We start from the raw sequence: 25625 nt of genomic DNA, 5'->3' as shown, positions 1-25625 counted from the left end.
TCTCTTCCTTTTTTAAATCTCCTCTCTTCCTGTTAGCATTACAGACAGCCTTGAGGAGCGGGAATGAGACAAAACCCACAGATTTCATCCTCCTGGGCTTCTTCCCTGAATTTAAATACATTTCAGCCATGGTCTCCATCATTCTCCTGATCTACATGGCAACCTTCACTGGCAACACTCTTCTGATCCTCCTCATTTGGTTGTACTCCCATCTCCACACCCCCATGTACTTCCTGCTCAGTCAGCTCTCCTTAATGGACTTAACTTTGACCTCTAGCATCATCCCCAAGATGGCCGCCAACTTCTTCTCCGGATGGCGGAGCATATCATTCTTGGCTTGTGGGACTCAAATTTTCTTCTCCCTGACTGTGGCCATTGCGGAATGCATCCTTATAACGCTCATGTGTTTTGATCGTTATGTAGCCATATGCGATCCTCTTCGGTACCCAGCCATTATAAATCTTAGGGTATGCTTACAGATGATTGCTATGTCTTGGGTTGGAGGGGCACTTACTTCCTTGGGCCACACGGCTTTTACCTTGCATTTTAATATCTGCAGCCCCAGAGAAATTCCCCACTTCTTCTGTGAAGTTATGGCTGTGCTTAGGATCGTCTGTGAGGATATCTCAGCCTATGAGAAGGCAGTGGTGATAACAAGCATCCTTGTTCTGCTCCTGCCCTTATCTCTCATCTTGTCTTCTTATGTTCTCATCTTCCTTGCTGTACTCCGAATGAACTCCCCAGAAGGTAGGAACAAGGCTCTGGCCACCTGCTCCTCTCATCTCTGTGTGGTGGGTCTCTATTTTGGTCCAGGTTTGTGCATATACATGAGACCTGGTTCTGCCAAGACTCCAAAGTTAAATCAGGGTCTTTTTCTGTTTGGAACTGTCCTCACCCCTCTCCTAAACCCTCTTGCCTACAGTCTCAGGAACAAGGAAGTTCTAAGTGCACTGAAAAAGTTAATGGGGCGGTGTCAGTCCTCCAGGTAAATGGCAGAAATCCCAATATCACCTGTAGGCAATATAAAGATGTACCAGCAAAGGGACATTTTCTCTGTTAAATAATAATCCCTTCAAACCCTGGTAAAGTCAACTAATCTTACTGAGTTTATCTGAAGGAAAAAAAAATGTTTATCTTTTCCTCCCTGTATCTACAAATTTCTGTCCAATTGTTCTAGATGATGTGCTGATAAAGAACAAGGGACTGTATACATCAATTCTCTTCATGATTTACAATTGATGGTAATGTGAATTTTATTATTTCCAAAGCATCATATTGATTCCATGAAAGAAAGGCCAGTGTCTGCATATCTAGAATGCAAAATAATCACCTAGAATTTAGGTTGTGCTTCAGGATAATTCCCTGGTAAAATTAATTAATGAGTCCCATGATAAATCATCAGGAATCAAATAAAGTTACCAGTATTTCTTTTTTCTCCCTAACATAATTTTAATTCTTCTTAATCCTGGAAAAATACAATCTTCAATCTATGTCAGTGCTTCCAAAGAGTGGTTTTCTGACCTTTTGCATTAGAATCATTTGCTGACTTCACAAAATATGCTAATTTTGCACCCATCTCAGATGAACATCATTAGAATCTGTTAAATTGGGCTTAAGAATCTGACTAGCAAACCTTTTAGTGATTTTCATGTTTACCAAAGTTTGTGAGTTACTGATATAATTATTGACCCCCTTTTCTAGACCAACCTTGCAAAATAATCTTGCAAAATAATCTTTAAGGTGGCTGGCAAAAACTAATGTTATTTTTTAAGATAGTAGAGAATGAACTTTATGTTTGGAATACTTCAGAATTTAAATATTTTGAGCACACAGTAGTCGAGAAAGTAAACAAGACTCAGATTTGTTATATAAAATATGAATGATTGAAAATATTTATAACACAATGAAATTTTAAGCAGGATGCATCATAGTTTTCTAAAATATTGATATATGTCAAAAATATACTACATAGGTAGAACACTAGGAATTTATTACATGTGTTCCTTTTTAAAATTTAATTAATTAATTAATTAATTTTTATTTATTTTGAGAGAGAGACAGTGCACTCAGGGGAGGGACACAGAGGGTGGGGGAGAGAGAAAGAACCCCAAATAGGCTCCATGCTGACAGTGTGGAGCTGAATGGGGGGCTTAATCCCACAAACCATGAGACCATGGCCTGAGCTGAAATCAGGAGTCAGACACTTAGCTGACTAAGCCACCCAGGCACCCTTGCCTTTTTATTTTAGAAGTGACTGAGTGAAATTACAGGAAAACAGTTTTTTTAGTGAATAAGAAACACTCAGAAGGAGAACTAACAGCCTAATTATTTTTCTCTTAAATATCTCAGAAGCCATCAATTAGACATTGTATTTCAGAGATTGTATTACAAAGCTGAGTTTGGAAAAACTTAAATTATTTGTGTTAAATTTCAACTGTGCCAACTATATTAAAAAAGTCCCCTCCAGAATTACTAGAGGAATGGCTGAGAGAATATGATTCAAGAAAGGACCCTGAGAATTTCACTTGAAACTGATTCAAAATACCACTTCTCTAAAAAATAAAATAAAAACTATCTCTAACTCATCTCAAATTGGAGGAGTGGGTCATTTAATAGGTACTACAATGGTCTGTCACTACCCAGTTGGTGGTGCCATAATATTCTGGTACTCTAAGGGGAATCCACAGATAAGATTGAATTTAGAAGATGATGCTAGGAAGGAAGGGAGAAATACTTAAATGAGGAAATAGTGCTAGCTGAAGAGTTTCTGCTGAATCATATATGTTCATAAAGCATGTTATTTATGTTTGACAGTTTTTACAAAGAGTTCTATTTTTATATGTAACTCATAAATGAACATTTTAACCATGTGAAGTTCACAGCAAATAGTTTTCCAGATGGATCTCTGGAAGGCACTCATCTTGGACTTTAAACTATGTGGTTCTAACAACTATTGTTGGAGGAGCACCTTTACACAAGAGGACTTAATCCTTTAGGGGAAAATAATTAAATAAAGTAGTTAAGTACATGATTATTCAGAGGAATTATGATTCAATTCTAATTAAATCATGGTTCTTTTGTTTCTTCCCATTCTCATATTCATGATTTTAATTTTCTTCTTCCATTTTAACAGATACCTATATGTATATATCTGTTGTGGAACAACTCAAATATCTTCTGTAAATAAATAAAATATTTAAAAATCAACCACATTACTAAATATACTATGAAAATAAAATTTTATAACTGAATAAATTGCTTTAATATCGAAACTGAATTCCGTGGGTTTAACATGTAGGAAGATGAAACTTTTATGAAAAGGACACGATGACAACAATCTCAGGTGCACAGAGACTCTGAGATACTACAAATGGAAAATAAACATTAAATTGTAGCAGGGAGGGGGCAGGATGTATTTGAAGACAAACACTTTTCAAATGGTTCTCTGACTTGAGACAATTAAAAATAGCAGTATCAGTCATATCACCACAAGAAATTAGCTGAGGCTTTCTTGACAAATTAGATATGTAGATTGTAATCACCAATTCTACAACTTACACATAAAAAGTCAAAGGGATACAAAATTACATATGAAATATCTCGAAAACTAAAATCACTATAGAACATGAGTGATTGGTCAAAGTCTTGTTTTTTTTTTCCAATTGTTTTTGAGCATGCCTCACTAACTCTAAATTTGAAAGAGAAAATTATCAAGGAAGAGAGCAGTTTTGTGGTGACAAATAACTTTTTGTTGACATACGAACAAACATCAGGGTTTCTTCATAAAATTTCAGGTCAATATGACATCAGAGACTATGGTCATTTTGTTTGAGAAATATATTTTTTTAATTTTTTTAACGTTTATTTTTGAGACAGAGAGAGACAGAGCATGAATGGGGGAGGGTCAGAGAGAGGGAGACACAGAATGTGAAACAGGCTCCAGGCTCTGAGCAGTCAGCACAGAGCCCGATGCGGGGCTTGAACTCACGGACCGCAAGATCGTGACCTGAGCTGAAGTCGGCCGCTTAACCGACTGAGCCACCCAGGCGCCCCGAGAAATATTTTTTGAGAAACTACTATATGGCAGGAGTTATTTTAGGCACTGGAGCTAAAGCAGTGGAAACAAGAAAAGCACTACTCTTATGGAACTTAATTCTAGTTTTGGAATATGAGAAATAATAAATACTCAATATGTAACATGCTGATAAGTGACATGAAGAAAAGAGAAGCAGGGAGGAAAGATAGAGATGGGATGCCTTCATATACAGTATGACCTGGTAAAGCATCTTTGATTAGAGGTCATTTGAACAGAGACTGTAATGAGTAAAGGAGGGACAGTACATTTAGGAAAATATTGTTCAAACAGAAGAACAATTTAAAAACGACTTTGGGTGTAGAAGTGGGCATAGCATGTTCAAGGGACACTGATGAAGTGACACCAGACTCACTGAAAAAGTGATAGGAGACACAGTAAGACAGCATCAGGAGCACATTATCTATGGCCAATTGGAAAAGTATTGCAATATTTAAAGTGAGAGATAGTAGAAGTTTGAACAGAGGTGGAAGAATATCAGTAAGAAGATGTAATCCAATTCTGACCATACCTCAAAGGTATGCATACTGAAAGAATGCAGTTTTAAATCTCTGGACCCAAAAGGGAGACATATTACTTCAGCCTCACAGGTTATTGACAAATCTCCTTTGGTGGCCTTGGGACAGGAAGCACCCATATGCTATGGGTCACTGTCATGGGGTCTGTGCTAGGTAGTCCATATTTGACCCTGCCCTCTCTTGACCAGTATGAACCCCTACTCAGGCTTTATCACCGCAATTTTCTTGTATTCTGACATCCTGTTAAATTTGATCTGCGAGAGGCACTGGCAGATCAGAGGGAAGAGTTCAGAGTATTGGTGGCCCTACCTTCACCAGGCTGGGTTTGAGGAGTTGATTGCATTCCTTCACAAAAGGCCATAACCCATTTGGGCAGCTTTCTTGGTTCCCTTTACACCACTCCCTGCCCTTAAAATAAAGGGAAGTAGTGTTACCACTAGTAGCAGCTGCCTGCTTTACTCTTTCTGCTGTTTCCCACACACTGTCCTATTTCTGAACACTATATTTTTTTAAATATAATTTGTCAGATTGGTTTCCATACAACACCCAATTCTCACCCCAACAAGTTACCTCCTGCATGCCCATCACCCACTTTCCCTTCTCCCACACCCCCCATCAACCCTCAGTTTTTTCTCAGTCCTTAAGAGTCTCTTATCATTTGCCTCCCTCCCTCTCTGTAATTTTTCCCCTTATCATCCCCCATAGTCTTCTTTTAAGTTTCTCAAGATCCACGTATGAGTGAAAAGATATGATATCTGTCTTTCTTTCCTGAATTATTTCACTTAGCATAATACCCTCCAGTTCCATCCACGTTGCTGCAAGTGGCAAGATTTTATTCTTTCTCATTGACAAGTAGTATTCAATTATATATTTAAGCCACATATTCTTTATGTATTCATCAGCTGATGGACATTTAGACTCTTTCCATAATTTGGCTATTGTTGAAAGTGCTGCTATAAACGTTGTGGTATATGTGCCCCTATGCATCAGTATTCTTGTATCTTTTGGGTAGATTCCTAGCAGTGCTATTGCTGGGTCATAGTGTAGACCTCTTTTTAATTTTTTGAGGAACCTCCAAACTGCTATCCAGAATGGATTCAGCAGTTTTCATTCCCACCAACAGTGCAAGAGGGTTCCCGTTTCTCCACATCCTCTCCAGCATCTATAGTCTCCTGATTAGTTCATTTTAGCCACTCTGACCCGTGTGAGGTGATATCTGAGTGTGGTTTTGATTTGTATTTCCCTACTGATGAGTGATGTTGAGAATCTTTTCATGTGCCTGTTGGCCATCTGGATGTCTTCTTTGGAAAAGTGTTTATTCATGTCTTCTTCCCATTTCTTCACTGGATTACCTGTTTTTCAGGTGGGAGTTTGATGAGTTCTTCATAGATTTTGGACACTAGCTCTTTACCTGATATGTCTTTTTCAAATATCTTTTCCCATTCCGTAGGTGGTCTTTTAGTTCTGTTTATTGCTTCATTTGCAGTGAAGAAGATTTTTATCTTCATGAGGCCCCAATTGTTCATTTTTGCTTTTGATTTCCTTGCCTTTGGAGATGGGTGAATTAAGAAATTGTTGAGGCTGAGGTCAAGGAGTTTTTCCTGCTTTTCCCTCTAGGGTTTTGATGGTTTCCTGTCTCACATTCAGGTCCTTCATCCATTTTGAGTTTCTTTTTGTAAATGGTGTAAGAAAAGTGGTCTAGTTTCATTCTTCTGCATGTTGCTGTCCAGTTCTCCCAGGACCCAATTTTTAAAGAGACTGTATTTTTTTTTCCATTGGATACGCTTTCTTGCTTTGTGAAAGATTAGTTGGCCATACTTTTGTGGGTCCAATTCTGGAGTCTCTATTCTATTACATTCTGGAGTCTCTATGCTATTCCATTGGTCTAAGTGTCTGTTTTTGTGCCAATACCATGCTGTCTTGATGATTACAGCTTTGTAATAGAGGCTAAAGTCTGGGGTTGTGATGCCTCCTGCTTTGGTCTTCTTCTTCAATATTACTTTGGCTCTTTGGGGGTCTTTTGTGGTTCCATATAAATTTTAGACTTGTTTTTTCTACTTTGAGAAGAATGCTGGTGCAAGGTTGATTGGGATTGCATTGAATGTGTAGGTAGCTTTGGGTAGTATTGACTTTTTAATGATATTTATTTTTCCAATCCATGAGCATGGGATGTTTTCCATTTCTTTATATCTTCTTAAATTTCCTACATAAGCTTTCTATAGTTTTCAGCAGACAGATCTTTGATATCTTTGGTTAGGTTTATTCCTAGGTATTTTATGGTTCTTGGTGCCATTGTGAATGGGATCAATTTCTTTGTTTGTCTCTCTGTTGCTTCATTATTAGTGTATAAGAATGCGACTGATTTTCGTATATTAATTTTGTATCCTGCAACTTTGCTGAATTCATGTATAAGTTCTAGCAGACTTTTGGTGAAGTCTATTGGGTTTTCCATGTATAATATCCTGTCATCTGCAAAAAGTGAAAGCTTGACTCATCAGTGCCAATTTTGATGCCCTTGATTTCCTCTTGTCTGATTGCTGATGCTAGAACTTACAAAACTATGTTATACAACAGTGGTAAGAGTGGACATCCCTGTTGTGTTCCTGATATCAGGGGGAAAGCTCTCAGTTTTTCCCTATTTAGGATGATATTAGCTGTGGGTTTTTCATAAATGCCTTCCATGATGTTTAGGTATGTTCCTTCTATCCAGACTTTCTTGAGGGTTTTCATCAAGAAAGGATACTGTATTTTGTCAAATGCTTTTTCTCCATCTATCACAGGACCATATGGTTCTTATCTTAATTTGTATTAATGGTATGTATCACATTGCTTGATTTGCGAACATTGAACCAGCCCTGCCTCCCAAGAATGAATCCCACTTGATCATGGTGAATAGTTCTTTTCATATGCTGGTGAATTTGATTCCATAGTATCTTGAGAATTTTTGCATACATATTCATCAGGGATAATTGCTTTTAGTTCTCTTTTTGTCGCTGGGTCTCTGTCTGGTTTGGGAATCAAAGTAATGCTGGCTTCAGAGAATGATCTGGAAGTTTTCCTTCCATTTCAATTTTTGCAATAGCTTGAAAAATATAGGTATTAAGTTGGCTTTAAATGTCTGGTGTAATTCCCCAGTGAAGCCATCTGGTCCAGGACTCATGTTTTGGGAAGTTTTTGATGACTGATTCAATTTCTTCACTAGTTATGGGTCTATTCAAATTTTCTATTTCTTCCCATTTGAGTTTTGGTAGTGTATGGGTTTTTAGGAATTTGTCCCTTTCTTCCAAGTTGTCCAGTTTGTTGGTATATAATTTTTCACAGTATTCCTTGATAATTGTTTGTATTTCTGAGGGATTGGTTGTAATAAATCCATTTTCATTCATAATTTTATCAACTTGGGTCCTCTCTCTTATCTTTTTGAGAAACCTGGCTAGAGATTTATCAATTTTGTTTAGTTTTTCAAGAAAAAAAACCCTCTTGTTTCATTGATCTGTTCTACTGTTTTTGTGGATTCTGTATTGTTTATTTCTGCTCTGATCTTTATTGTTTCTATTCTTCTGCTGGGTTTGGGGTGTCTTTGCTATTCTGCTTCTAGTTATCTAGGTGTGCTGTTAGATTTTGTATTTGATATTTTTCTTGTAACTTGAGATAGGTCTGGATTGCAATTTATTTTCCTCTTAGGACAGCCTTTGCTGTATCCCAAAGTGTTTGGGCTGTTGTTTTTCTCATTTTCATTTGTTTCAGTATATATTTTAATTTCTTCTCTGTTTCCCTGATTGAACCATTTGTTCTTTAATAGGATATACTTTAACCTCCATGCTTTTGGAGGTTTTCCTGACTTTTACCTGTGGTTGATTTCAAGTTTCATTAGCATTGTGATCTGAAAGTGCGCATGGTATGATCTCAATTCTTTTATATTATTGAGTGTTCATTTGTGACCCAGTATGTGATCTATCTTGGAGAATGTTCCATGTGTACTCGAGAAGAATGTATATTCTGCTGCTTTGGGATTTGGGGTTAAAATATATCTGTCAAGTCCATCTGGTCCAATGTATCATTCAGGGCCATTGCTTCTTTACTGATTTTGTGTCTAGATGATCTGTCCATTGTTGTAAGTGAAATACTAAAGTCTCCAGCAAACACCAAATTCTTACCAATAAGATTGCTTGTGTTTGTGATTATTATTATTATTACTATTATTATTTTTAATTTGGGTGCTCCTGAATCTGGTGCATAGACATTTAAAATTGTTAGCTCTTCCTGATGGACAGATGCTGTAATTATTATTGAATACCCTTCTTCACCTCTTGTTACAGCCTTTAATTTAAAGTCTAGTTTGTCTCATATAAGTATGGCAACTCCAGCTTTCTTTTGACTTCCAGTTGCATGATAGATAGTTCTCCATTCCCTCACTTTCAACCTGAAGGTGTCCTCATGTCTGAAATAGGTCTCTAACATACAACAAACAGATGGGTCTTTTTTTTTTCCATTCTGATACCCTATGTCTTTTGATTGGAGCATTTAATCAATTTAAATTCAGCATTATTATTGAAATATATGGGTTTAGAGTCATTTTGTTATCTGTAGGTTTCATGCTTGTAGTTATGTCTCTGGTACTTTGTGGTCCTTGCCACATTTCACTCACAGACTCCCCCTTAGGATCTCCTGGAGGGCTGGTTTAGTGGTAGTGAATTCCTTCAGTTTTTGGTTTTTATGGGAAAATTTTATCTCTCATTATATTCTGAATGACCACCTGTGGATAAAGGATTTTTGGCTGCATATTTTTCCTGTTCATCATATTGAAGATTCCCTGCCATTCCTTTCGTCCTACCAAGTTTCATTAAATAGATCTGCTACTACTCTCATGCTTCTACCTTTGTACATTAAGGCCCATTTATCCCTAGCTGCTTTCAGAATTCTCTCTTTATCCTTGTATTTTGCCAGTTTCACTATAATATGTCATGCAGAAGATCGATTCAAGTTATGTCTAAAGGAAGTTCTCTGTGTGTCTTGGATTTCAATGTCTGTTTCATTCCCCAGATCGGGGAAGTTCTCAGCTATGATCTGTTCAAATACACTTTTGGCCCCTTTCTCTTCTTCTTCTGGTATTCTTATGATATGGATATTGTTCCCTTTTATTGCATCACTTAGTTCTCTAATTCTCCCCTCTTGATCCTGGTTTTGTTCTCTCTCTTTTTCTCAACTTCTTCTTTTTCCATAATTTTATCTTCTGATTCACCTAATCTCCCCTCTGCCTTTTCAATCCACGCTGTGGCCACCTCCATTGTATTTTACACCTCATTTGCAACTTTTTTTTTTTCATCATGACTATTTTTTAGTTCCTCGATCTCTGCAGTAATAGATTCTCTGCTGTTTTTCTATTTCATTTTCAAGCCCAGTGATTAATCTTATGACTCTTATTCTAAATTCTTGTTCAGTTATATTGCTTATATCTTTTTTGATCAATTCTTTAGCTGTAACTTCTTCCTGGAATTTCTTTTGAGCGGAATTCTTCTGTTTTGTCATTTTGGCTAGTTTTCTATCCCTTATGAGTTTTAAAAACTTGTTATGTTCTCTGCACCTGTGTGCACTGCTATATTAATGGGAGTCATACACTGTCCAGGGCCTGGCCCTCCTGGAGGTGTTTTTTGGAGAGTGTTACTGGCTCTCTGTTGTTGTGGTTTTGGTTATTTTATTTCTCTACTTGTAATGATGTTTTGGACCCTTCCGAGGTGTGCTTTGATTTTTCCCTTAAGTAGCCCTGGAAAGGAAAACAAACAGACAAACAAACAGGAAAGAAAGACATGAAAGCACACAGACAAATAACACACACACACACACACACACACACACACACACCCGCACACAAACAATCCAAAAGCACAAAACCAGAAACACCATCTACAAGTAAAGAACAGGGTGGAGGCAGTGCTGATGGAAGAGCACATACAAAGAGAGAAATGATGGTCGGGGACAAAGAGAAAATAAACATTGACCAGGTAGAGAGACTAAATGGCTTAATCCAGAGAGAAAGAAAGGAAAATAAAGGAGGTAGAATAAAAATAAAAATAAAATAAAATAACACAAAGAAATAGATACCCACACGGAGAAACTATATGGCTTGATTATTCCAGAGAGAGAGAGAAATGAAAGTACAGAAGGAGTAGAACATGTACCAAGAGAATGGGTTAAATATGTCTGCTTAAACAAACCAACAACCAGAATAAATCAGCCTAGAGGAGGGAAGAGTAAGGAAGGGAGAATATATCTAAATAACAAGAATTGTCCTAGAATTAATCTAGGTTATGCAGAAGCACTGGTCTGTATGATGGATCCTTCTGTTTCCACAGCATCTATCCTGCTCCAGCAGATATGCAATTACCCAGAGTGGAGGGGTGTGGAATGGTGAAGGCTGGTCCTACATCCACTATGAGGCCCCGGGGACCCATCGCTGAGGCCCCCCTTGGTGGTATGGGGGGGAGGCAGGAAATTAGCCATCCCCTAGTCTCTTCTCCATGGTCCTGGTGCACCCTGCTCAAGATGTCCTCACTGTGCCCCGGGCACAGACAGGTGGTACTTCTCACTCCACTGACTCCCCTGATCCTCCACTTGGCTAGGATTCAATGTCCCTCCATGTGCTCTGGCACTGGGGGAACACCTCTCTGTGCAGCCTGATATGTGCTCCCTGCTGGTTTTGTCTGTGCCATAGCACTTCAGGGAGGACGGCCTTTTCCTGCTTCAGACTGTGCTGCTGACCTCACCACCTAGAGGAGACTGGGGGTGGCAGGGGCAGACAGGCTTTGTCCTGTCCCACAGCATTCCAGGGAGGGGACTGCTTTGTCCTACTGTGGACTGTGTCCCTGACCTACCACTGAACCCAGGGCTGGCTCCTCTCCTCCCCAGGTGCAAGAATGGGGCAGTTGGTACCAATCAGAAGAAAGCCCCAGTTAGAGATGGGATCCCTCTCAGTCCCAGTTCAAGATTTATCTCTTGTCCAGATACAGTCTTACATTTCCCTGGCTGCTCTTCCTCTTCCCTTTGTCTCTCTGCAAAAGGGGATCTCTCCCCTCCATGCCTACATGGCCTGTTTTATCTCCCTCATTTCACAATCACCCACCTATAGCCATCAAGGATGTAGCAGTTTCTCCCTTTTTGACGCAGTCTCTTTTACTCCCAGACTCTCGGGGTTCAAAGTCCTTTGGCTTTAGCACTTCTTTGTTTGAGAGACACGGGAAATAGAGAACCTACTACTTCTCTACCATGTTGGCCTCTTTCACAACATTATATTTTTATTCTTGCTCTCTTTCTTGTGGTTTCATGGCTTTCTATAGTGTTATACTTGGATTGTTTTTTTTTTTTTCTTTATGTGTCTATTATAGGGTGGGTTTGTTTTTTTGGTGGTTGCATTTGGGTTCATATAAAAAATTTTATGTGTATAGCAGTCTATATTAAGTTGGTTGCTTAAGTTCAAAGACATTCTAAAAGCAGAAAATTTTTTGCTGCCTGTCCCCATTTTATGCGTATGATGTCTTATTTTACCCATTTTTATTTTGTCAATGCCATAACTAATTTTTTTCTAGATATAATTCATTTTACTACATTTGTGTTTTTACCTCTATACTGACTTTATAAATGTTAATTTCCTACCTTGACTATGTTTGATTTTTTTCTATGATTTTTTTTATTTTTATGATTTTCTCATTTCTAATTATGGTATTTTCTTTCCAGTAAAAAGATCACTTTAACATTTTTTTGTAAGACTGGGATACTGTTGATAAACTCCTTTAACTTTAGTTTGTATGGCAACTATTTATCTCTCTTTCTATTGTGAATGATAACCTTGCCAGGTAGAGTATTTTTCGTTGTAGTATTTTTCTTTCAGCACTTTGAATGCATCATGCCAATATCTTCTTGACTGTAAAGTTTCTTTTGAAAAAAAAAAGTTCGGTTGATAACCTTATGAGGTTCCATTGTATGTAACCTTTTTTTTCTCTTGTTAATTTAAAAATTATCTAATTATTGTAATATTTACCATTTTAATTATTATGTGTTTTGTTGTGGACCTTTTTGGCTTTAACTTGTTAGGGATTCTGTGTTCTTCTGGGCTTGGGTACCTGTTCTCTTCCTCATATTAAGGAAGTTTTCAGCTATTATTTCAAATAGGCTTTCTGTCTCCTCTATTCTCCTTCTGAGATCTCTATAATATGGCTGTTATTATTCTTAATGATGACACTGACTTCCCTTAACCTATTCTCATTTTTTATTATTCTTTTTTGTTCTTTTTGATGTTCAAGTTGTTTGTTTTACATACCTTGTCTTCAAATATTACACATTTGTTCATCTTCTAATCTGTTTTTTTTTATTCCCTCTATGCACTTTTAAATTTCTCTTATTTGGGGCACCACGGTGGTTCAGTGGGCTAAGCATCTGACTTTGACTCAGGTGATGATCTCATGGATTGTGGGTTCGAACCCCACACCGGCCTCTGAGCTGGAGCCTGGAGTCTGCTTCAGCTCAGAGCCTAGAGTCTGTTTCAGCTTCTGTGTTTCCCTTTCCTTCTGCCTCTGCCTACTCACATTCTGTCTCTCAAAAATGAATAAACATTAAAACATTTTTTTCAGTTATTGAAATTTTCAGTTTTCAATGGACATTTTTTTGTATTTTCTATCTCTTTGTTGAAGTTGTTACTGAGTTTGTCCACTCTTTCTTCAATTCCAGTGAGTTTCTTTATGACTATTGCAATTTTTAATTGTTTATTTAGCAAGAGAAACTATTCCATAACCCAATATTATTGTTTCATCTTTCAAGAGCACAGTGACAAACTTCCATGAAACTCAGCCCAAAGTAATTCTTAACATTACGAAATCACTTTATACTCTAAAAGATATTAGCCTTATTATCTCCTCAAAAATGTTTCTTAGAGTCATAATTTCTGTAGGAATCTGCATATGCCTTCTTTCTTGGTTGGCCACGGCAAACTTATAGAAAGCTGCAATTCCCATGAATCCAATGAATGCTCAACAATATGAAATCATAGATGCTTGGACAGAAGTCTTCACATCTGAAGTTTCATCAAAGCATTGGAAGTCAGAATAATTAATCTCCTCTACATCAGCCTCAATCCCAAGGTCTTTCCTAATTGCTACATAAATGGATGTATGATCATTATTTTGAATTCTTTATCAGACACATTGTTTTTTTTTCCATTTTATTTAGCTCTTTTACTATGATTTGGTCTTGTTCTTTCCTTTAGGACATATTTGTCTCTTTCCTTATTTCATATAGCTCACTGTGTTTGCTTCTATGTATTATGTATGTCAACTACATCTCCTGGTCTTGCAATTAATAGACTTTTGTAGAAGAGGTCCTGTGGAGCCCTATAGCACAATATCCCCAGTCACCAAAACCAGGTGCTCCATGGATGTCTTCTGTGTGGGCTGTGTGCACCCTTCTAAGGTAACTAAGCAATGACTGCCTTCAGCCCAGCCAACTGCAAGGATCCACTTTGCCTGCTGTTGGTGCATTTTGCCGAGTTCTTTTTGCTTTGTGATGTATTTCTAAGGCTACTGCAGGCCAGTTGTGGGGGGCCGGCAGTAAGCTTAATTTTCTGCACTTAGCATCTCTATAATACCTCCAGACACATCAATGCACAAAGCATGCTCCTGGAACAGCCAGCTAAGAGACCACACTGCCAGAACTGTTCATTAGTGTAGTTATTTCAGCTCCCCACACACACCAGTTGCAAGAGTCACTTTGGAGAGGTGGAGATCTGGTTGGGGATATCTTCAGAATGTGATGGAGCAGGATCTGTTTTGAAATAATGTCTGCCTTGGTTATATTGGATGGAAGTGGGGGGTCCACCAGGAAATAGAGGGATGGGGCATATGCTATTAGCAAGGTTGATGGAGAGTGTTAATGCCAACCCCCACAAATGTCCAGTTATCTAGACTGAAGGAGGGGAAGATACAGAACATCCACCAGAACTTTTGTTTCTGGATAAGTTTCTTGCAGATCCCAGCCCTTCTGCCGCATTGTTATTAGTCAATAAATCTTTATGTGTACCCCAAGCATTTTTTGAATGGCTGATTTTGTGCTGTGTCTCAGCTGAGTTACTCAGTATGTTGTCTTTTTTTAAATTTTTTTAAATTTATTTTTAAGACAGAGAGACAAAGCATGAGTGGGGATGGGGCAGAGATAGAGGGAGACACAAAATCTGAAGCAGGTTCCAGGCTCTGAGCTGTCAGCACAGAGCCCTACCCAGGGCTTGAACTCATGAACTGTGGGATCATGACCTGAGCTGAAGTTGGACGCTCAACTTACTGAGCCACCCAGGCACCCCCAGTATGCTGTCTTTTAAAGGATGTAGACTCTGTTTCCTCTTGCCTTCTAGCTCTCTTGTAGTTAGACCCACTGACCTTTAAAGTTCCTGCAATTTAACTCTGCTTGTTTTCAAAGCCAGATGTTATAGGGACACATCTTCCCAGTGCAGATCTCCAGTGCCATGGGTTCCTGGGATGGGGTCTGATAATCTGGCTTCTTAAGGCTTGTGATGTCCTTCCCAATTATGATTCGTTTTGCTGAGTATTTGGTTCTCAACCATGTTTCCACCTGTCCTACCATTTTTGATGTAGACTCATCTATGACTAGCTGTGGAAGACCTGTTCTGCCATTGTTCAGGTGGTTTTCAAAATTAGTCATCGAGATATAGTTGCTTCTTTAGTGTGTAGGTAGGAAGGGGTGATCTCAGGATTCTCTCATTCTGCTATCTTCAAACTCCCTATGTCAGGATTAATTTTATGGAAGAGTCTAAAGAAAATATTAAGATAAATATACTTAGAATTTTCAAAGGGAAAATGAGGGCATGATGCAAAATAATAACAACACATTACTGGAAAATGATACCCAGATGGAGGAATAAGATGTCTCCACCCTCATCCTCTCATGGAAACACACATGCACAAAGATCTGTTTTTGACAGTTCCAGAATACAGGTGGGAGATTGCAATACTCTGGGTGGAGTACAGAAATGAGAAAGTATTCAGTGAAAGGATAGGAAAAACAGTTGCACTGTACCCACATTACCACACCCCAATGCTCATGCAACACATCCCAAAGCTCCTGCTGAGAAAGACAGAGGAAGAGAGGAGAAGAAAGGGGTGGAGTAAAAAAAATGAATTAAACTTCCAATTTTACTGTAGACCCCAGGATCAGGTCCACCTCACTAAACTTCAGTGCCAGACTAATCCTTAAGGACACAGGCTCTTACAGAGCCAGGTCCCAGCCTGTCCCACACACTCAGGCTCCAACTTGAACATGAAGACCCAGATGCTAGGCCCAGCATACCAGATAAGGTGCAAAGCTAGTTCAACAGAATTATGCTGTGGGATACCCCTAAGATCTCAGGATTCAAACCCCTCAATTGATATCCATGACAGGAAGGCCTCAAAGACTTAGGATCCATGTATGACCCAGTACCAAGCCATCCCTAATGAAACAAAATTTTACACTGGTCCCCACAGATCTGCATTCCAAGTTTATCCCCATGAAACAATACACAAGCCTGATTCCAGTGGACATGAGTACTTATCAACCCCAGCCCCAGCAGAATCAGGCTACACACACCACCCTTTCCATGGAGCCAGAAGCCAGAGCCACCCAAGTAGAATATTTTTGTCAGGACCACCCATAAAGATCCAAGATCCAGGCTTTCATGGACCCAGGCTCAATGCACACTTCAGTGGACTTTAGTGCCAGTAGGCCTCAATGGACTCTAGCATCCAGGTAAATGCTTATGGACTCAGGTTCCAGACAGACCCCTGTGAACCCAGGCTCTAGGCCTCTACATGTTGTACCCAACACCAAATAAGATCACACAGACCAAGGCTCCATGACCTCCATGAGGACCCAAGCCTCAGACTCATTTTATAATCAGGCATGCCTTAGTGGATCAAGACTGTAGGCCTACTCTCATGGACCCAGGTTCTAGGCATGCTCCAATGGGCCCAAGCACCAGGCTTGTCTGCCAGTGGACTCTAGCAGTAGGCATTTGCAAAAAATTAGGGGCCAGACTCTCTGGTGAAGGGTAACATAAGCTCAGTTCTGGATAATGTCCCATATGCATTTGAGAAGAATGTGTATATTGTTTTTATTGGGTAGAATGTTCTGTATATGTATGTCAGATTTGGTCATTTTATTGTGATTTGTCCTTTTTTTCACTTACATTGTAACTGGTTGTTCTTACAATATTTAGAGTGGGATATTGAATGTGTCTCTTTGGATTTTGGAGAGAACATGGAATACCACGTTGGGGTGTGTGACTCTGGCCCATTTATCAAGTGATCTGTAAAGCTTCTAGATTTGAATGGAGCCCAAGAGAATGGTTTGCCCCAGACCCGGGCTGTTGTAAAAGTTGCTCTACTATTTGGGCTATATGACCCAGCAGATGCAATGGTTATTAAAGTGTTGGTGGAAAACACTGATGTTGTTTGAGCCTTTAATAGGTCTCTTTAAGTGAGTCATAGTGCAGACCTTTAGGAGTTTGAATCAATTCTCTCTCCTCATCTATGAATAACTACTGCTTTTTGAGAAACAGCTCTTGATATGCTACTGGACTTCAATACAAACTGAATATTTGACCATGAGATACCAAGTTACTGTACAATCTGAGTTGTCCGTGATGAACTCGGTGTTTTCTAATCTATCAAGCCGTTAACTTGGGCATGTATGCCAATACTCTATTACCAAATAAAAGTGGTTTCATGCAAGTGATTCAGATAAACTCTGAAGTCACAAGTAAATTTACATGTAGAAATGGTCCAAATGCCCATGATCTCCATTCCTGCTACATTGCCTTCTCTTCTCATGGACATTTCTTCCAATCAGTTGACAGAGAAAAAAGATTCAGGCCTAGTTTACAGATGGATCTGCACTATATGCAGGTATCAACCAAAAGTAAATGGCTATGGTACTACAGTCCCCATTAGAGACATCCTTGAAAAACAATGGCAAAGGAAAATCCTCCCATCAAGTAGCAATTTGGCCAGTAAATCTGGTTGTTCACTTTGATAGAAGGGAAAAATGGCCAGATGTGTGATTATATACCAATTCATGGGCTGTGGCCAATGGTTTGGCTGGTTGGTCAAGGACTCAAAGAACATGATTGGAAAATTGGTGACAATGAAATTTTGGAAAGAAGTATGAAGATAGAGCTCTCTGAAAGGGTAAAGAATATAAAAATGTGTCTCTCATGAATGACCACCAAAGTGTAACCTCAGTAGATTTTAACAATATATTAGATAGTAAAACCCCTTCTGTGGGTACCAGACTATTTCCTTTAAGCCAAGGTGATGGATCATGTTTTTCAATTACTCCATACCCTTATGATCTTATGAGTACTCATAAGCTACCCTTATCGTCACCCAATGGGCTCATGAACAAAGTTGCCATGGTGGTAAAGACAGGTTGTGCATGACATCAGAAATATTGACTCCCACTTACCAAGGACACCCTTGTTACAGCCAATATTGAGTGTCCAATCTATCAGAATCAAAGACCAAGTCTGAGTTCCCAAAATGAATCATTACCTTGGATAATCATACAGCCACTTAGCCAAAGATTAATTACATTGGGCCACTTCTATCATGGAAAGGGCAACATTTTATTCTTAATGAAATATACACGCTGAATACATATTTGTCTTCCCTGCATGCAATGCCACTGCCAAAAGTATTGTCTATGGACTTACAGAATGCTTTATCCATCTTCACGGTATTCCAAATAGCATTGCTTCTGATCCAGGAACACACTTCACAGCAAGAGAAGAATAGTATTGGGCCCAGGACCATAGAATTCACTGGTCTTACCATGTTCCTCACCACCATGAGGCAGCTTGCTTGATAAAACAGTGGAATGGCCTTTTGATGACTCAATTAGTGTTGACTATGTGGCAGTAACTTGAAGGACTAGAGAAGGTGGTCCAGAAGATTGTATATGCTCTGAATCAGCACAGTGGCTGCTCCCCACAGATCTGCATTCCAAGTTTATCCCCATGAAACAAGACACAAGCCTGATTCCAGTGGAAATGAGTATTTATCAACCCTAGAAGATTCAGGCTACACACACCACCCCTTCCATAGACCCAGAAGCCAGAGTCACCCAAGTAGATCTTTTTGTCAGGACTGATATTCCATGCTAACATATGGGAGGAATAAATATTATTAAAATGTCTATAATACCCAAATTAGTCCACACATTCAAAGCAATCCTTATGAAAACACCAACAGCATTTTTTGCAGAGTTATAAGAATCTTAAAATTTGTTCAAACCCCAAAAGACTCCAAATAGCCAAAATAACCTGGGGAGGGTAAAGCAAAGTGGTGGCATCACAATTTCAGAATTCAAGGTGTATTACAAAGGGTGGTGAGCACAAAAGTATGTTACTGCATACTGCAAAAATTAGAAACATAGGTCATGGAACAAAAGAGAAAACCCGGAAGTGAACCCACAACTCTAAGGTCTATTAATCTTCAACAAAATAGGAAAGAATATCCAGTGGGAAAAAGACAGTCTCTTCAACAAATTGTGTTGGGACAACTGGACAGCCACATCCAAATGAATAAAACAAGACCACTTTTTTTTTTTACACCATACACAATAATAAGTTCAAAATGGGTTACAGGTCCAAATGTGAGAAAAGAAACCATTGAAATCCTGAAGAAAAACACAGCTAATAACCTGTGTGACCCCTTCAGAGAAACTTCTTTCTAGATATTCCAGAAGCAAGGGACACAAAAGCAAAAATACATTATTGGGACTACATCAAAATTAAAAACTTCTGCACAGTGAAGGACACAGTCAGGAGATAGTTGCAAATGACTTCTCAGATAAAAGCCTTGTATCCAAAATATATTAAAAAACATATAAAACTTGGGGTGCCTGGGTGGCGCAGTAGGTTAAGTGTCCGACTTCAGCTCAGGTCAAGATCTCACAGTCTGTGAGTTCGAGCTCTGTGTCAGGATCTGTGTTGAGAGCTCAGAGCCTGGATCCTGTTTTGGATTCTGTGTCTCCTTCTCCTTATCTCTACCCCTTCTCTCTCTCTCTCTCTCTCTCTCTCTCTTTCTCTTTCTCACAAAAATAAAGATTAATTTTTTTTAAAGTATAAAACTCAACACCAATAAAAAATAAATAAAAATAAAAAAAAAAAACAACTCACACAAATACTCCAATGAAAAACAAATGGGCACAATACATGGATATATATTTCCCCAAAAAGACAACCAGATGGCCAATAGTTGTATGAATATGGTCAAAATCACTCATCATCAGGGAAATTCAAATCCATCCAAACTACAGAGATATCACCTACACCTGTTAGAATTGCTAAAATCAATGACACAAAAAATAGCAGGTGCTGGTGAAGATGTGGAGAAAGGGGAACCCTCTTGCATTTTTGGTGGCAATGCAAACTGGTGCAGCCACTCTGAAAAATAGTATGAATATTTCTCAAAAAGTTAAAAATAGAGCTACCCTGTGATCCAGAAATTTAACTACTAGGTATTTACCCAAAGAATACAAAAATGCTAATTCAATGAGATACTTTCACCTCAATGTCTATAATATTTTCTACAACTAGCCAGTTTATGGAAAAAGCCCAAATGTTCATCAACTGATGAATGGGCCAAGAAGAAATTATTATAATTATATATACTATTTATAATTATATAGTATATATATATAATGTAATGTAATATGTTATATATTATATATAATTACATAATATAATATATAATTGTATAAATATAATATATATATTATATAATTATATAATGGAATGTTACTCAGCTTTGAAAAAGAATGAATTCTTGTCATTTGTGATGATATGGATGGAGCTAGAGTGTTTTCTGTTAAGCAAAATAAGTCAGAGAAACACAAATATCATATGATCTCACTCATATGTTAAATTCAGGAAATAAAACACATGAGCAAAGGAAGGGGTAGGGAGAGACCAACATAGAAACAGAGTATAGAGAACAAGTTGATGGTTACCACAATGGAGCTGGTTGGGGGGGTTGCATTAAAAAGGTGATGAGTATTAAGGAGTGCACTTGTCATGACCACTGGATGCTATATGGGAGTTTGGTTCACTCTATTGTACACCTGCATCTAGTATTACACTGTATGGTAACTAAACAGAATTTAAATAAAAACTTAAAACAGATGTTAAATGAAAAAAAAGACTTAATAAAACAAAATTTGATTAAATCTGATGAAAAAATTATCTGTCATTATATATATATATATATATGCATAAAATACACAAAATGAGCAGTTTTATTCCACCCCAAAATCAAGTAAAATACAATAGAATACAATGCAATATTTTGGGTGGAAATAAAATTCCACAATGATAAGTAGGATAATTATGAAAAGAAATCTTACACAGGAAAAGGCAAACATATAGTAAAAGTTGGGAATTAATCATTTATAAAGGTTAGAAAAGAAACATAGTAAAATCAATTATATGTACCAATAATAGTCAAATGATACACAAAATTAAAATTTGTGAAATATGATATATATATTTTCAAAATTAACAGACCATCAACTTCACATAGACTGCTGTACATATAACATGTTCTATATGAATCCAATGGTAACCACAAATTCAAAACCTCTCTCTCTCTCTATATATATATATATATATGGGAATATATATATATATATATATGGACAAAATGGAGAATATATATATATATATATATATGGACAAAATGAAGATTATTGACATACCTGTCAAGAATTACCTTACATGTAAAACACTAAAAGTTCCAATCAAAAGACATAGGGTGACTGAATAAAAAAAATTTAAAGGACCCATTTATATGCTGTCTGGCAAACAGACTAAAAGTGAAAAAGTGGAAAAACATACCATCCAACTGAAAAGAAGCTGGGGGTAGCAGTAATTGGACAAATATACTTTAAAACAGATGCTGTCAAGATACAAAGAATGACATTACATAATATAAAGAGATCATTTCAACAAGAGGATATAAAAATTGTAAATATCTGTGCACTGAATATAAGCATATAGCAAATATTAACAAACATAAAAGGAGAAATTAACATTAATACAATAGGAGAAAGGGACACTAGTACCTCATATCCATTAATATATACATCAGATAGAAAATCAGCAAGGAACACTAGCCTTGAATGATATATTAGACCAAATGAACTGAACAGATATATGCAGAAATTCCATCCCAAACCAGCATTTACACATTCTTTTCAATAACACATGGAACATTCTCCAGGATAGATAACATGTAAGGTCACAAAAGAAATCTCAACATATAAGAGAATTTAAAACATATCAAGCATCTTTTCCAACTAAAACAGGAAGAAACTAGAAATCAATAACAAAATAAATCTGAAAAAAACACACAAACAAAAAACAAAATAATATGCTACCAAATCAGGAATGGATCAGCTAACAAATCAAAGAGACATTTTAAAAAATACATGGAGACAAAAAAAAAAAATAGTCCAAAATCTTTGGGATGCTGCAAAAGCATGTCTAAGAAGGAAGTTTATAGTGCTACAGGCTTACCTCAAGAAACAAACAAGCAAGTTACCAGATATACAACCTAACTATACTTACAAGAGCTAGAAAAAAAGAATAACAACCAAACCTCAGCTAATAGAAGGAAAAAAATATTATTACAGCAGAAATAAATAAAATAGAAACTGAAGGAAAAAAATAGAAAGACAATGGAACTAAAAGCTGCACTTGAAAAGATCAACAAAAGTAATAAACATTTAGCCAGACTCGTTAGGAAAAATAACAGCACTTAAATAAAACCAGAAATGAAGGAGGAGAAATAACAAACACCACAGAAACATAAAGGGTTATAGGACAATATTAAGAAAAAATTTATGCCAGGATGGGTGAGATAGGTGAAGGGGATTAAGAGTATACTTATAATCATGAACACTGAGTAATGGATAGAATAGTTGAAGCACTACATTGTACACTTGAAACTAATATAACACTGCATGTTAATTATACTGGAATTAAAATTTAAAAAATAAAAGACAAAACTTTAAAAAAGAAAAAAGGAAAAGTGTGTATCAAGAAATTATACAACCCAGCTGAAATGGATAAATGTCTGAGAACATACAATCTTCCAAATCTAAATCAGGAAAATATAGAATATTTGAATGAACCAATTAAGTAATCCCAATAAGCCAAAGTTGAAGACCAGATGGCTTCTTGGTGAATTCTACCAAACATTAAATATATAGTAAATATCTACTTTTTTACACAATTTCAAAAAGCAAAATCAGAAGGAAAATTCCAAATTTATTCTGTAAGGATAGATATTGTCTGATACAAACAAAAAGGAAAGACATTACAAAAAAAGGGGGGGGAGAGTAAGGAAACTACTGAATATACTTATGATGAACATAGAGGCAAAAGTTATCAACAAAATAGTAGCAAAACACAATCAAGAATACATTTCAAAAGAATATTCACAACAATCAGGTGGGATTAATACCAGGCATGCAGGCACGGTTCAACTTTCACAAATCAATGTGATGCTTCACATCAACAAAAGAAAGGATAAAAATTCTATGTTCCCCTCAACCGATGAAAAACAAAACAAAACATTAGCATATAGTGAAACAATGATTTCAGGAGTAGATATCTTAATGCCCCTTACCCATTTAGCCCATACCCCCTCCCACAACCCCTCCAGCAACCCTCAGTTTGTTCTCCATACTTATGAGTCTCTTCTATTTTGTCCCCCTCCCTGTTTTTATATTATTTTTGTTTCCCTTCCCTTATGTTCATCTGTTTTGTCTCTTAAAGTCCTCATATGAGTGAAGTCATACGATTTTTGTCTTTCTCTGACTGACTAATTTCACTTGGCATACTACCCTCCACTTCCATCCATGTAGTTGAAAATGGCAAGATTTCATTCTTTTTGATTGCCGAGTAATACTCCGTTGCATGCATATATATATATATATATATACACATATATATATACACACACACACACACACACACACATATATATATATATATCACATCTTCTTTTCATCTTGCAATTTGTTAATTTTGTTTATTTATTTATTTTCAAGTTATTTAACATACAGTGTGGTCTTGGCTTCAGGAGTAGAACCCAGTGATTCTTCTTTATTCTTTTACATATGAAATCAGTGCTCATCCCCAAAAGTGCCCTCCTTAACACCCATCACCCAGTTAACCCAACCCCCAACCCACCTCCCTTCTAGCAGCCCTCAGTTTATTCTCTGTATTTAAGAGACTTTTATGGCTTGCTTCCCTCTCTGTTTTTACCCTATTTTTTCTTACCTTCCTCTGTATTCATTTGTTGAGTTTCTGAAATTCCACATACAAGTGACATCATATGATATCTGTCTTTCTCTTAATGACTTATTTAACTTAGCATAATACCCTCTAGTTCCATCCACATTGTTGCAAATGCAAGATTTCATTTTTTTTCAACACTGAGTAGTATCCCACTGTGTGCACCACATCTTCTTATCCACTCATCAGTTGATGGACATTTTAGCTTTTTCCATAATTTGGCTATTTTTCATAGTACTGCTATAAACATTGGGGTGCATGTACCCCTTCGAATCAGCATTTTTGTAACCTTTGGATAAGTACATAGTAGGATAATTCTTGGGTCATAGAGTGGCTCTATTTGTAATTTTTTGAGGAACCTCCATACTGTTTTCCAGAGTGACTGCACCAGTTTGCATTCCCACCACTAGTGCAAAAGGGTTCCTCTTTTGCCACAGCCTGGCCAACATCTGTTGTTTCATTTTAACCATTCTGACAGGTGTGAGGTGGTATCTTATTGCCATTTTGATTTGTATTTCTATGATGATAGGTGATGTTGAGCATGTTTTCATGTGTCTGTTACCCATCTGGATGTCTTTTCTGGAAAAAAAGTGTCTATTTCTGTCTTCTGTGCATTTCTTCACTGGATCATTTATTGTCTGGCTGTTGAGTTTGGTAAGTTCTTTATATATTTTGGATACTAACCCCTTATTCAATCTGTTTTTTGCAAATACCTTCTCCCATTCTATCAGTTGCCTTTTAGTTTTATTGATTATTTTCTTTGCTGTGATTACACTTTTTATCTTGATGAGTTCCCAATAGCTCATTTTTGCTTGTTTCCTTTGCCTCTGGTGATATGTCTAGTAAGAATTTCCTGTGGCCAAGGTCAAAGAGATTGCTACCTGTTTTCTTCTGTAGGATTTTAATGGTTTCTTGTCTCACATTTAGGTCTTTCATCCATTTTTAATTTATTTTTTTGTGTATGGTGTAAGAAAGTGGTCTAGCTCTGTTCATCTGCATGTTGCTGTCCACTTTTCCCAGGACCATTTGATGAAAAGACTGTCTTTTTTCCATTGTCTCCTGCTTTGTCAAAGATTGGTTGGACATGCATCTGAGGGTACATTTCTGGGTTCTCTATTCTGTTCCATTGTTCTGTGTGTCTGCTTTTATGGCAGTACCATATTGTCTTGATGATTACACCTTGGTGAAACAGCTTACACTCCAGAATTGTGATACCTCCAGCTTTGGTTTCCTTTTTAAATGTTACTTTGGCTGTTCAGTGTCTAAGTGTCTAGGAAATTGTGCATTCTTCCATATTGTTTTGTTTGTTGACATATAATTTTTCATAGTATTCGCTTATAATTGTTTGTATTTCTGTGGTGTTGGTTGTGATGTCTCCTCTTTTATTCATTATTTTATCTATTTGGGTCCTTTTCTTTCTGATAAAACTGACTAGGGTTTTATCAATTTTGTTTATTCTTTAAAAAACATTTTTTTTATTTCATTGATCTATTCTACTGTATTTTTTGTTTCTACACCATTTATTTCTGATCTAATCTTCCTTATTTCCTTTCTTCTGCTGGCTTTGGCCTTTATTTGTTGCTCATTTTCTAGCCTCTTTAGGTATAAGGTTAGACTACAT

General features: G+C 37.2%; 1 protein-coding gene across 1 annotated transcript in view; it reads left to right on the top strand.

Annotated features, from left to right (window-relative positions):
• Positions 1–11850, top strand: part of LOC125163884 (olfactory receptor 2M5-like) — a 47598-nt gene extending 35748 nt beyond the window's left edge. Inside the window, exons 2-4 of the mRNA XM_047856145.1 lie at positions 37–985; positions 10962–11080; positions 11789–11850. Of these exons, the coding sequence (XP_047712101.1) occupies positions 37–985; positions 10962–11080; positions 11789–11850 (1130 nt within the window). The remainder of the gene's footprint in view (positions 1–36; positions 986–10961; positions 11081–11788) is intronic.
• The last annotated feature ends 13775 nt before the right edge of the window (positions 11851–25625 follow it).

This window comes from Prionailurus viverrinus, chromosome A1 (genome assembly GCF_022837055.1).
Source record: "Prionailurus viverrinus isolate Anna chromosome A1, UM_Priviv_1.0, whole genome shotgun sequence".
NCBI lineage: Eukaryota > Metazoa > Chordata > Mammalia > Carnivora > Felidae > Prionailurus > Prionailurus viverrinus.
Note: the sequence above shows the minus strand (reverse complement) of the source record. Positions and strands in the feature narration are given on the sequence as shown.